General features: G+C 46.3%; 1 protein-coding gene across 1 annotated transcript; it reads left to right on the top strand.

Moving 5' to 3' along the window:
- Positions 1-965: 965 nt before the first annotated feature.
- LOC135970642 (large ribosomal subunit protein eL39) lies at positions 966-1,262 on the top strand. The gene has a single exon (XM_065544130.2). The coding sequence runs from the start codon at positions 1,017-1,019 to the stop codon at positions 1,170-1,172; it is 156 nt and encodes a 51-aa protein (XP_065400202.1). The 5' UTR covers positions 966-1,016; the 3' UTR covers positions 1,173-1,262.
- Positions 1,263-14,866: the final 13,604 nt, after the last annotated feature.

The following is a 14,866-nucleotide window of genomic DNA, read 5'->3' as shown; positions in this document are numbered from 1 at the left end:
CATGAGGTTTCATCATGTTGGCCAGGCTGGTCTTGAACTCCTGACCTCAAATGATCCACCCACCTCGGCCTCCCAAATTGCTGGGATTACAGGTGTAAGCCACTGTGCCCGGCCAAAAAATTACTTGTGTTGTTTTTTGTTTTTTGAGACACAGTCTTGCTGTGTCGCCTGGCTGGAGTGCAATGGTGCAATCTTGGCTCACTACAACCTCCACCTCCCAGGTTCACACCATTCTCCTGCCTCAGCCTCCTGAGTAGCTAGGACTACAGGCACCCACCACCACGCCTGGCTAATTTTTCGTGTTTTTAGTAGAGACAAGGTTTCTCCGTGTTAGCCAGGATGGTCTTGATCTCCTGACCTTGTGATCCACCCACCTCAGCCTCCCAAAGTGCTGGGATTACAGGTGTGAGCCACCATGCCCAGCCAACTCAATGCATTTTTACATATATGTATGTGTGTGTATAAATCCATGTTAATTACCATCCAGACCAAGATATAGAATATGGCTAATACCACAAGAATCCCCTGTGCAGACAGCCCACCCCACCTGCATTCCCAAAGGCACGTTCTGACCGATATGGCCACAGTATGCACTGGCGTCTGGCGATCTGCCCCTCCCTCTCTGTGAGGATCATGCATGTTGGTAGCTAATTTTTGCTGCTGAGCTGTGTTCTACCGTAAAGCTATACCATAATTTGTTTATCCATTCACCAGCTAATGGACATTTACGTTTTTCCAGGGTTTAGCTATTTATAAATAAAACTGCTAAGAATGTTCTTATGTGTGGCTTTTGGTGGACATAGGTATTGAGCAGCAGCTGTTTTCTCTTTTTTTTCTTTCTCTCTCTCTCTTTTTTTTTTTTTTAAGAGATGGAGTCTTGCTCTGTTGCCCAGGCTGGAGTGTGGTGGTGGCGTGATCTTGGCTCACTGCAACCTCTGCCTCCTGGGTTCAAGAGATTCTCCTCTCTCTTTTCCTTTCTCCGCCATCGTGGTGTGTTCTTGCCTCCACTTCTCGCCATGTCTTCTCACAAGACTTTCAGGATTAAGCGATTCCTGGCCAAGAAACAAAAGCAAAATCGTCCCATTCCCCAGTGGATTCGGATGAAAACTGGAAATAAAATAAGGTACAACTCCAAAAGGAGACACTGGAGAAGAACCAAGCTGGGTCTATAAGGAATTGCACATGAGATGGCACATATATTTGTGCTGTCTGAAGGTCACGATCACATTACCGTATCAAACTGAAAATGTCACCACTCTCTGGAGAGTTCGACGTATTTTCCTCTCTGAATCTATTATGAATGCGTTGGTTGGCTGGGTTCAGTAATAAATATGTGAGGCCTTTCATTTCAAAAAAAAAAAAAAAAAGAGATTCTCCTGCCTCAACTTCCCAAGTAGCTGGGATTACAGGCATATGCCACCACACCCAGCTAATTTTTGTATTTTTTTTTTAGTACAGTTGGGATTTCACTATATGTTAGTCAGGCTGGTCTTGAACTCCTGACCTCAGGTGATCTGTCCCTTCTTGACCTCCCAAAGTGTTGGGATTACAAGTGTGAGCCACTGTGCATGGCCTTTTCTTTTTCTTTTTCTTTTTTTTTTTCTGAGTCAGGGTCTCCCTCTTTCGCCTGACTGGAGTGCAGTGGTGTGATCACAGGTCACTGCAGCCTTGACCTTCTGGGCTCAAGAGATCCTTCCTACCTTAGCTACCTGAATAGCTGGGACTATAGGTGTGCACCATGCCCAACTAGTTTTTAAACTTGTGTAGAGACACAAGGGGCATGGGGTGGGTCTCACTATGTTGCCTAGGCTGGTCTTGAACTCCTGGGCTCATGTGATCCTCCCACATCGGCCTCAAAGAGTGGGATTATAGGTGTGAACCACCGTATCTGGCCTAAATGACTATTTCTAAAGCAGCCAAAGTTGTGAACTCGTGACTCTGAGGAACCTATGAACACCAAAGGAAGCCAGGGTTTAGGTCCCCAGTGACCCTGGGGGTCTCCTCAGGTTGGAAAAAAGTAAACTGTGGTTTCTAAAGATTTTCAAGTTGCAGTCCCTTGCCTTTGAGATTCCTGGGTCTTTCATAAAATCTCTGGTGTCACAGCAGGAGTGGAGGGAGACCTAGAGGAGCAGTGCCCTCTGTGGCCAGCACTGCAGCCAGGAGATTTTTCTATTTCCCAGGCTCTGGGGATGGGGCGGAGGACACCAGTTCATGGCCCCAGTACAGCGATGCACTGGCTGTAAGAACACTGAAACAGACATTCCTCAAGAGACACCCTGGGTCTCACCTCTTCCCGCATCTCCTGGCACCACACCTAAAATAGCTTCCTAATGCTGTGGAACATTACCTCTTCCCACTCATCCAGAAACCCCTTCAAAAGAGCCATCTGTGCTGCAATCTTCATGTGTAGCTTGCACAGCATATGTGAGTTTGCGGATGTAGGTAGATGGCTACTGATGCATTCCCGGACACACACATACACACACACACACACACACATACGCGCATACACACACTTGACGCCATGGGCTGAAGGGCTGTTTTCTCCTCTAAATGGCACCTGCTCCCCTCCACATGAGATGTCCCCTCCCCTTCGGTGGGCCACCTCTTTTCCTATTGTGGTTTGCAGCAGCTCCTCTGACCTCACCTTCCTGATGCTGCTGTGATTATTTTCCTGAATTATTTGATTATGACCAGTATCAAAGTGAAAACAGAGTCCAGGGAATGTCACATATTTATAGCCTGTTGGATCTGTCGCTTTAGGCCTCGCTCTTGGGGAGATGATCCACACTGCTGTGGAGGTGGTCCACATTGGAGGCCATCACGTTATTGTCAAGGTCTATGCTCAAGGTATAAACCTCTGAGCATTTCTCCTACTTCTTAGATTCTTTTTAACTGTCTTTTCTTTTCTTTTGAGACATATAATAATAATAATTATTATTATTATCTCCCAGGCTGGAGTGCAATGGTGTTATCTCGGCTCACTGCAACCTCCACCTCCCGGGTTCAAGCAATTCTGTCTCAGCCTCCCAAGTAGCTGGGATTACAGGCACCCACCACCACGCCCAGCTAATTTTATTTTTTGTATTTTTTTAGTAGAGGGATTTCACCATGTTGGCCAGGCTGCTCTCGAACTCCTGACCTCAGGTGATCCACCTGCCTTGGCCTCCCAAATGTTAGGATTACAGACATGAGCCACCATGCCCAGCCATAATTATTATTATTATTATTATTTTGTTATTTTTTTTTTTTTTCGGAGACAGAGGCTTGCTCTGTCGCCCAGGCTGGAGTGCAGAGGCGCGATCTTGGCTCACTGCAACCTCTACTTCCCAGGTTCAAGTGATTCTCCTGCCTCAGCCTCTCAGGTAGCTGGGCTTACAGGTACACGCCGCCATGCCCGGCTCATTTTTTGTACTTTAGTAGAGACAGGGTTTCACTGTGTTGCCTAGGCTGGTCTCGAACTCTTGAGCTCAGGCGATCTGCCCGCCTCGGCCTCCCAAAGTGCTGGGATTACAAGCATGAGCCACTGCGCCCAGCCTAAAATTTATTTGTAAACATTTAATTATAAGCTAAAATCAGATACGAGAAACTACAAAAAACAAAGATATAGCTTAGTGAACTTTTTTTTTTTTTTGAGACAGAGTTTTGCTCTTGTTGCCCAGACTGGAGTGCAGTGGCTCGATCTCAGCTCGCTGCAACCTCCGCCTCCCAGGTTCAAGTGAATCTTCTGCCTCAGCCTTCCAAGTATCTGGGATTACAGGCATGCGCCACCATGCCCAGCTAATTTTGTATTTTTAGAAGAGACGGGGTTTCTCCATGTTGGTCAGGCTGGCCTCAAATTCCCAACCTCAGGTGATCCACCCTCCTCGGCATCCCAAAGTGTTGGGATTACAGGCATGAGCCACTGCCCCCGGCACCCCCCCACCTTTTTTTTTCTTTTTTTGAGACAGAGTCTCACTCTGTTGCTCAGGCTGGAGTAGAGTGGCACAATCTTGGCTCACTGCAACCTCTGCCTCCCAGGTTCAAGCAATTCTCCTGCCTCAGCCTCCCAGATAGCTGGGATTACAAGCGTGCACCATCATCAGTTAATTTTTTGTACTTTTAGTAGAGACGGAGTCTCCCTATGTTGGCCAGCCTGGTCTTGAATGCCTGACCTCAGGTGATCTGGCCCCCTCTGTCTTCCAAAGTGTTGGGAGTACAGGTGTGAGCCACCGTGCCTATTCATCTTAGTAAACTTTTATAAGGCAGACACCCTTGTAATCACCACCCAAGAACTAGAACTTTGACATCCCCCCACTCTCCCCTCATAGAAGCCCTTCCCTGCCGCATCCCAGTTATAGTCCCTGACTCTCTCCAACTGAGCCCACCATCCTGACTCATAGGACTCACTTGCAGCGGGGTTCATCACCCAAGAGTGCCTCTCTAGACACCATACTTCAGTCTTACAGATTTAAAAAGACAACTTTATTCAGGTATAATTTACATCTAATAAAATCCATCCATTTTAAGGACACAATTTTGATGAGTTTGACAGGTGTATACAATCATGTAACCACCAATCCTGATCCAAGAACATTTCTATCACTCCCAAAATTCCCTTGTAACCCTTTATACCCACTCCCCTTCCCCTAGTCCTGGGCCCAGGCAACCACTAATTTGCTTTTTGTTGCTATAGATTAGATTTCCCTTTTCTAAAATTTTATATAACTAAAATCATGTTACATTCTCTTTTGGGTACAGCTTCTTTCACTAATGGTTTTGAAATTTATCGCTGTTCAGTATTTCCTTCCCTTTTTTTTTTTTTTTTTTTGAGACGGAGTCTCGTTCTGTTGCCAAAGCTAGAGTGCAGTGGTGTGATCTCGGCTCACTGCACCCTCCGCCTCCTGGGTTCAAGCAATTTTCCTGCCTCAGCCTCTCAAGTAGCTGGGGCTACAGGCGCACGCTGCCCCGCCTCACTAATTTTTGCATTTTTAGTAGAGACGGGCTTTCTCCATGTTGCCCAGGCTGGCCTTGAACTCCTGACTTTGAGTGAGCTGCCAGCTTCAGCCTCCCAAAGTGCTGGGATTAAAGGTGTGAGCCACCGTGCCTGGCCTTCCTTCCTTTGTATTGCCAGGAAGTATTCCGCTGAATGAATATACCAAAATTGTTTACGCACTCTTCTTTTGAGGGACATTTGAGTTGTGATCAGTTTTTGGCTATCACCAATAAAGCTGCTACAAGCATTGCTTACAGACTTCTGTATGGACATCTACTTTAATACACTTGGGTAAATAAACACCTAGGAGTGGGATTACTAGGCTTTATAGGAGGTATGTGTTAAAATTTATACAAAACTGTCAAACTGTTTTCCAAAATGGCTGTGTGTTCAGGAAAAACTCTCAAACTGAGCTTATCTTCCACTCTTGGATCAATACAACAGTCAACGTAGAAGACTTCCATGACCCCAATATATATGGGGATTTCTCCTCACCAGCAAGCAAGCGATCAATTCTGCAGCACACACCAACTGGGTGCCAATTCCCACGCTATCTACCTGGAGATAGTGTCAGATTCCACAGATTTGGAGCTCAGTCCCCAACGCTGCCCCTGCCCCGCCCCCCAGATACCAGTAGCAAGTCTGGGCCTCAGGAACTTCTGACTAACTGGCTTCAAGTTGGGGGGTTCCCACAACCCCAACTTTGAGTGCAATTACTTTGCTGAAGCAGCTCACAGAACTCGGGGAAACATTTACTTATGTTTACTGATTTATTACCATAAATAAAAAATACAATCCTAAGTTTCCCAACTGACTGAACTGCTGAACAGACCCCTTCTAGCACCCGAGAAACCTGAAAAACTGAATTCCTGACCAAGACTGGAAGGGAGGTCACGCTCCCTCCTTTTTAGAGTTTAGGCACAACCGACCAGCATTAACATGAAAATAGAGAAGTAAGACTTAATACTGGCAGAACAGACTCTTCGGGGCAATAGGATACCAAACTACAACCTTACTCTGGTATAGCATCATGGGACAAACAGCGACCCTAAAGGAAATAACAGTATTTCACCCCAAAATATATTTCATTGACATATTTTGAAATAGTTCTGCAAAGCCATCTTTTGTGGGGGAAATTTTCATCTGTAGAGAATCTCCATTAATGCAGCCAGGCTTCCCTTTCTAGGCCTTTCTGGAACCTATGAGAGATTAAATTCGAATCTGACACGTTTTTAAGTTCTTAATCTTTTAAGTTCTTAAAAGAGATTTACCATCTATTCTTTCTGAAAGGGGCTACCTATGAGGCATCATCGATATAACAAGAAGTTTGGGCCTGGCACGGTGGCTCACGCCTGTAAATCCCAGCACTTTGGAAGGCCAAGGTGGGCGGATCACCTGAGGTCAGGAGTTCGAGACCAGCCTGGCCAACATGGCGAAACCATGTCTCTCCTAAAAATACAAAAATTAGCCAGGTGTGGTGGCACAGGCTTGTAATCCCAGGTGAACAGGAGGCTGAGGCAGGAGAATGGCGTGAACCTGGGAGGCAGAGGCTGCAGTGAGCCAAGATCATGCCACTGTGCTCCAGCCTGGGCAATGGTGAGACTCCACATTAAAAAAAGAAACAAAAAAAAAAAAACTCTGGCCTCCACACTCCCCTTATCTGAACTCAGTCATTTCCTTCTGCTAACTTCAAGTCTTTAGACAAAGCTTTAATTCTTTCAACCAACTGCCAATCAGAAAAATATTTGAATCTACCTAATGAAAGGTGAAGCCAGCTGGACTTCCTCGGTGGAGTGCAGACTTGGAGAACTTTTCTGTCTTACAAGAGGATTGTAAAATGCACCAATCAGCACTCTGTAGCTAGGATTGTAAAATGCACCAATCAGCGCTCTGTGGCTAGCTAGAGGTTTGTAAAATGTGCCCATCAGCACACTGTAAAATCGACCAATCAGTGCTCTGTAAAATGGACCAATCAGCACACTGAAAAATGGACCAATCAGTAGGACATGGGTGGGGACAAATAAGGGAATAAAAGCTGCCCTCCCCCTTCCCCCCCAAACCAGCCCCCATACCTCACAGGAGGGGCAACCTGCTTGGGTCCCCTTCTGTGCTGTGGAAGCTTTGTTCTTTTGCTCTTCACAATAAATTTTGCTGCTGCTCACTCTTTGGGTCCATGCCACCTTTAAGAGCTGTAATACTCACCGCCAAGGTCCGTGACCTCATTTTTGAAGTCAGTGAGACCAAGAACCCACCGGAAGGAACCAATTCTAGACACACTGACCTGTAAACTCATCTCTCCTTCAAGATGTCCCAGCTCTTTTGGCTGAACCAATGTGCACCTTCCATGTATTGATTTATGATTTTACCTACAATTCCTCTCTCCCTAAAATGTATAAATCTACACTAACGTGACCACCTTGGGTACACTTTCTCACTTCCCCCAGGCCATGGGGAACAATCATATTGGCTAAGGATAAACCTCTTTAAAATACTTTACAGAGTCTGGTTTTCCAGTAACATTACAAAGGCTATTACAAAAGATACCAGTGAATATGAGAGGTGAAGCCAGCTGGACTTCCTGGGTTGAGTGGGGACTTGGAGAACTTTTTTGTCTAGCTAGAGGATTGTAAACACACCAGTCAGCGCTCTGTGTCTAGCTAGAGAATTGTAAATGCACCAATCAGCACTCTGTAAAAACGCACCAATCAGTGCTCTGTGCCTAACTAAAGGATTGTAAATGCACCAATCAGCACGCTGTAAAAACACACCAATCAGCGCTCTGTGTTTAACTAAAGGATTGTAAACACACCAATCAATATTCTATAAAATTGACCACTCTGTAAAATGGACCAATGAGCAGGACATGGGTGGGGACAAATAAGGGAATAGAAACTGGCCACACCCCTCGCCTTCCCCCCTGCAAGCAGCAGCAACCTGCTTGGGTCCCCTTCCACACTGTCACACTGTGGAAGCTTTATTCTTTCGCTCTTCACAATAAATCTTGCTACTGCTCACTCTTTGGGTCTGTGCCACCTGTAAGAGCTGTAACACTCACTGCGAAGGTCTGCAGCTTCATTCTTGAAGTAAGGGAGACCAAGAACCCACCGGAAGGAACCAACTCCGGACAGAAATGTGTAGGGTGAGGTACTGGGGGAAGGTGCACTGAGCTTCTAGGCCCTCCCCAGATGCAGCACCTTCCAGGAATCTTTATGTGTTCAGCTATCGAGGAGCTCTCTGAACCCTGTCCTCTTGGGTTTTTATAGACAACCTTGTTGAAATGAAGGTCTCCAGGGTATGGAGCGGGACCCTCTCTGGAATTAGAGTCCTGTGTCCCACAATCAGAAAGGTGGAGGAAGATTAGAGTTCTGCCATGGGGCAGGTGAAAGAAGGGCAGGAAAAAATCAAAGAGATTCTGTTTCATGAGGCCTGCTTCTGAGGCCCACAGCACTCAGCATTATTATTTTTTATACATATCTTGTTCGAGACGGAGTCTTGCTCTGTCACCCAGGCTGGAGTGCAGAGGTGCGATCTCAGCTCACTGCAACCTCCGCCTCCTGGGTTCAAGCAATTCTCTGCCTCAGCCTCCCAAGTAGCTGAGATTACAGATGCCTGCCACCACGCCTGGCTAACTTTTGTATTTTTAGTAGAGATGGGGTTTCACCATGTTGGCCAGGCTGGTCTTGAACTCCTGACCTCATCATCCACTTGCCTCAGCCTCCCAAAGTGCTGGGATTACAGGCATGAGCCACCGGGCCTGGCCTACAGCACCCATCATTATAACAAAAGACTGTAACAAGGGCTATGGGAGTTACAAACCAGGAACCATGGAGGAAGCCAATACATATTAATATATATATGTAAAATGACACCACACTGTGCCATTGTACATTCTCACCAGCAATATATAAGAGCTCCAGGGTGCAATGGCTCATGCCTGTAATCCAGCACTTTGGGAGGCCGAGGCAGGCAGATCACCTGAAGTCAAGAGGTCAAGACCAGCCTGGCCAACTCTACTAAAAATACAAAATTAGCCCAGAGTGGTGGCATGCACCTGTAATCCCACGTACTCAGGAGGCTGAGACAGGAGAATTGCTTGAACCCGGGAGGCAGAGATTGCAGTGAGCTGAGATCGCACCACTGCACTCCAGCCAGGGCGACAGAACAAGAATCTGTCTCAAATAAATAAATAAATAGATAAATAAAGGCTGGGCGCAGTGGCTCACGCCTGTAATCCCCACACTTTTGGAGGCTGAGGCGGGCAGATCACAAGATCAGGAGATCTAGACCATCCTGACTAACACGGTGAAACCCCATCTCCACTAAAAATACCAAAAAAAAAAAAAAATTAGCTGGGCGTGGTGGCGGGCACCTGTAGTCAGTCCCAGCTACTAGGGAGGCTGAGACAGGAAAATGGCGTGAACCTGGGAGGTGGAGCTTGCAGTGAGCCAAGATTGCACAACTGCACTCCAGCCTGGGCGACAGAGTGAGACTCTATCTCAAAAATAAAATAATAAATAAAATAAAATAAAATGTACCATCTTAATCATGTTTAAGTCTCTCTCTCTCTCTCTCTCTCTCCCTCTCTCCCTGTCTCCCTCTCCCTCTCTTCTCTTCCTCTCTTTCTCTCTTTCTGTCATTCTATTTCCTGAGACAGGGGCTCACTGTGTCATCCATGCTGGAGTGCAGTGGCATGAACACAGCTCACTGCAGCCTCGACCTCCTGGGCTCAAGCAATCTTCCTGCCTCAGCCCCCCAAGTGGCTGGGTCTACAGGTGCATACCGCCACACTTTGCTATTTTTGTATTTTTTGTAGAGAAAGGGTTTTACCACATTGCCCAGACTGGTCTTGAACTCCTGGGGCTCAAGCAATCCAACAACCTCGGCCTCCCAAAGTGTTGGGATTACAGGTGTGAGCCACTGCGTTCAGCCTACTTTTCAGTCTTTCGTCCATTTTAAAAACTGGGTCATTTGTCTTTTCGTTGAGTGTAGGAGTTATTTATATAATCTGGATATCCGTTCTTTTTTCGGATATATGTATTATGAATATTTTCTGTTACGTTGTGGCTCTTCATCTTCTTGACAGTGTCTTTTGAAGACCAGGGTTTTACATTTTGATCAAGTCTAATTTATTATTATTATTATTATTATTATTATTATTTGAGATGGAGTCTCACTCTGTCACCCAGGCTGGAGTGCAATGATGTGATCTCGGCTCACTGTAACCTCCATCTCCTGGGTTCAAGCGATTCTCCTGCCTCAGCTTCCTGAGTAGCTGGGATTACAGGCACGCACAACCATGCTCGGCTAATTTTTATATTTTTAGTAGAGATGGGGTTTCACCATCTTGGTCAGGCTGGTCTCGAACTCCTGACCTTGTGATCCACCTGCCTTGGCCTCTCAAAGCACTGGGATTACAGGCGTGAGCCACTGCTCCTGGCCAAATTTATTATTTTTTATTATTATAATTTTTTTTTTTTTGAGATAGGGTCTTACTCTGTTGCCCAGGCAAGAGCGCAGTGGCAAAATTCCAGCTCACTGCAGCCTCAAATTCCGGGGGCTCAAGTGATCCTCCCACCTCAGCCTCCTGAGTGGCTGGGACTACGGGCATGCACCACCATGCCTGGTTAATTTTTAAAATTTTTGGTAGAGACAGAGTCTCTGTGTTGCCTCGGCTAATTTTTTTTTTTTTTGAGACGGAGTCTAGCTCTGTCGCCCAGGCTGGAGTGCAGTGGCGCGATCTCGGCTCACTGCAAGCTCCGCCTCCCGGGTTTGCGCCATTCTCCTGCCTCAGCCTCCCGAATAGCTGGGACTGCAGGTGCCCACCACCACACCTGGCTAATTTTTTTGTATTTTTAGTAGAGACGGGGTTTCACTGTGTTACCCAGGATGGTCTCGATCTCCTGACCTCGTGATCCGCCCGTCTCGGCCTCCCAAAGTGCTGGGATTACAGGCTTGAGCCACCGCGCCCGGCCAAGATTTTTTTTTTTTCGAGATGCGGTGTTGCTATGTTGTCCAACAATGGTCTCAAACTTCTGAGCACAAGAATTCTGCTGGCCTCAGCCTCCCACATAGTGCTGTCCACCATGCCCAGCTCAAGATGCTTTTTGTTTCAAACGGATATCTAGGCTGGCAGGATGGCTCACGCCTATGATCCCAGCCCTTTGGGAAGTCGAGGAGGGCGGATCACCTGACGTCAGGAGTTCGAGACCAGCCCGGTCAACATGGTGAAACCCCACCTCTACTAAAAATACAAAAATTAGCCAGGCGTGGTGGCACACACCTGTAATTCCAGCTACTTGGGAGGCTGAGGCAGGAGAATCGCTTGAACCCAGGAGGCGGAGGTTGCAGTGAGCCAAAACTGCACCACTGCATTCCAGCCTGGGCGACAGAGTGAGACTTTGTCTAAAAAAAAAAAAAAAAAAAATTAGCCGGGCATGGTGGAGCATGCCTATAATCCCAGCTACTTGGGAAGCTGAGGCAGGAGAATCACTTGAACCCGGGAGGTGGAAGTTGCAGCGAGCCAACATCATGCCACTGCACTCCAGCCTGGGCAATAAGAGCAAAACTCTGTCTCAAAAAAAGAAAAAGAAAAAAAAGAAAAGATACCTAGTTCTTCCAGCATCATTTGTTGAAAAGACATTGAATTATCACATCGAATTACCTTGGCACCTTCGTTGAAAATCAAGAGACCACAGACCATGAATTTGTGAATCTACTTCTGGTACTCTCTTTTCTGTTCCATTGATTTACAGATCTATCCTTATCCTTACATGAATAGCACAGTTTCTTTTTTTTTTTTTTTTTTTTTGAGATGGAGTTTCGCTCCTGTTGGCCAGGCTGGAATGCAACGGTGTGATCTTTGCTCACTGCAACCTCCGCCTCCCAGGTTCAAATGATTCTTGGCCTTGGCCTCCTGAGTAGCTGGGATTACAAGCACGTGCCACCACCCAGCTAATTTCTGTATTTTTAGTAGAGACGGAGTTTCACCATGTTGGCCAGGCTGGTCTCAAACTCCTGAACTTGTGATCCACCTGCCTTGGTCTCTCAAAGTGCTGGGATTACAGGCGTGAGCCACAGCACCTGGCCGAATACCACAGTTTCTTAACACTAACTTTACAGAACATCTTGAAATCAGGTGGTATAAGCTTTCCAACTTTGTTCTTTTTAAGAAATCATGAAATCATTTTGGCTTGCTCAAAACAAAACAACAAACAAACAAAACCCCAAAGCTTGCTAAGTGTCATAAGAAACAAAGGAAGACTTACAATTGAAGGAGACTAATGAGGAATAATAACTAAATGCAAAATGGGATTCCAGATCACATCCTGGAACCAAAAAGGGACATTAGTAAAAAATTCATGAAATTCAAGTCCTACAGTTTAATTAATCATATTGTTGGCCAGGAGCAGTGGCTCATGCCTATAATCCCAACACTTTGGGAGGATGAGGGGAGAAGATCGCTAGAGACCAGGAGTACAAGACCAATCTGAGCAACATGGTGAAACCCTGTCTTTTTTAGAAAAAAATAGAAAAAACAACTAGCTGGGCGTGATGGCGTGTGCCTGTAGTCCCAGCTCCCTGAGAATCTGAGGTGAGAGAATTGCTTGAGCCCACAAGGTTGAGGTTGCAATGAGCCAAGATCATACCAGTGCACTCCAGCCTGGGCGACAGAGCACACCTGTCTTGAAAATAAAAATAATATTGAGGACGGAAGAGGTGGTTCATGCCTGTGATCCCAGCACTTTGGGAAGCTGAGGCAGGAGGATTGCTTGAACCCGGGAATTCAATACCAGCCTGGGCAACATAGAGAGGGCCCATCTCCATAAAAAATATAAAAAGTATGTGGGCATGGTGGCACATGCCTGTAATCCCAGCTACTCAGGAGGCTGAGATGGGAGGATGGCTTGAGCCTGAGAGGTAGAGGTTGCAGTGGGCTGAGATCATGCTACTGCACTCCAGCCTGGGCGACAGAGGGAGATCCTGTTGCAATAATAATAATAATATTGGCCCGGCATGGTGGCTCACACCTGTAATCCCAGCACTTTGGGAGGCCGAGGCAGGCAGATCATGAGGTCAGGGTGGGTTCAAGACCAGCCTGGCCAATACGGTGAAACCCTGTCTCTACTAAAAATACAAAAATTAGCCTGGTGTGGTGGCACACGTCTGTAATTCCAGCTACTTGGGAGGCTGAGGCAAGAAAATCACTTGAACTCAGAAGGCGTAGGTTGCAGCGAGCTGAGATCACACCACTGCACTCCAGCCTGGGCGACAGAGCAAGACTCTGTCTCAAATGATAATAACAATAATAATGTACTAATATTAATTTCCTATTTTTGGTTACATAAGATTATTAATACTAAGCAAGCAGGTTGAAAGATACAAGAAAACTCTACTATGTTTGCAACTTTTCTCTAACTTAAAAACTAGTTCAGGCTGGGCACAGTGGTTTACAACTGTAATCCCAGCACTCTGGGAGGCCGAGGCAGGTGGATCACCTGAGGTCAGGAGTTGGAGACAGCCTGGCCAACAGGATCTACTAAAAATACAAAAAGTATCTGGGTGTGGGGCACATGCCTGTAATCCCAGCTGCTCAGGAAGCTGAGGCAGGAGAATCGCTTGAACCTGGGAGGCAGAGGTTGCAGTGAGCCGAGAGCACGCCATTGCACTCCAACCTAGGCAACAGAGAGAGACTTTGTTTCAAAATAAACAAACAAACAAACAACTCGTTCAAATAAAGTTTTTGAAATTCACAAGGCCGAGCATGCCTGTAATCCCAGCACTTTGTGGGATCTGTGTGGGAGGATCACTTGAGCCCGGGAGTTGGAGACCAGCCTGGGCAAAAGAGCAAGACCCTGTTTGAATTTAAAACAAAAACAAAAACAAAAAACCACAATTGTCATCTCACAGCTTCCATGGGTCAAAAGGCTATGGCACAACTTAGCTAGATCCTCTGCTCAGGAGTTTATAGGCTGAAATTAACCTGTTATCTGGGCTGCATTCTCATCTGGAGGTTTCACGAGGGGAAGAATCCACTTCCAAACCCATTCAGGTTGTTGGCAGAATGAATTTCCTTGTGGTTGGATGACTGATGACAGCCAGATGTTTGCTGGCTATTGGTTGGAGGCTACCTTCAGGTCCCAGAGTCCTAGAAGCCATCCACAGTTCCCTGCTGCATGGCCCTCCCCATAAGCTGGTCATGGCATGGCTGTTTGCTTCTTCAAGACTAGCAGTAGCATCTCTCCCCACAGTTGGTTAAGATGAAATCTATAAAAAAACAGCAGGTGAGTCACATCCCATCACATATGCCCTACTCTGTGGGCCAGGAGCAACTCACAGTTCCTGCGCACACTCAAGAGGAAGGAATTACACAAGGGCAGGACCCACTGGGGGTCAGTTAGGGTGTGCTGGCCACACTCTCTATTCCCTTCATTCTTTACAACAAATTTGTCAAAGTACCTGGGCTGTGTAACCTGCAGAGTTTCCTATAGTCTGGATTTTGCTAATTGTACACTCCTGGTGCAATTCAGCATGTTCCTTTGTTCTCTGCATTTCTGGTGAATTGGCAGCTGGACACAGAGAATTGATCAGGCTCAGGTTGGATCCCGTTAGCAACATTTTAGGTAGTGATGTGTGGTCTTCACGCAGGAGGCACATAGCATCTGTCTTTTGGTGATGTTACTGGCTATTGAGACTTAATGCCTACATTAATTAATTAACTAGGGGCAGCAAAATTATGGTATTCTAATTCCATTCTTTCTTTTTCTTTTATTCATTGTATTTATTTATTTGTTTGTTTGTTTTGGGATACAGTCTCGCTCTGTCACCCAGGCTGGAGTGCAGTGGAGTGATCTTGGCTCACTGCAACCTCTGCCTCCCGGGTACAAGCAATTC

This window comes from Macaca fascicularis, chromosome 4 (assembly GCF_037993035.2).
Source record: "Macaca fascicularis isolate 582-1 chromosome 4, T2T-MFA8v1.1".
In the NCBI taxonomy this organism is placed as follows: Eukaryota; Metazoa; Chordata; class Mammalia; order Primates; family Cercopithecidae; genus Macaca; species Macaca fascicularis.
This window is presented reverse-complemented; position numbering and strand designations above follow the sequence as displayed.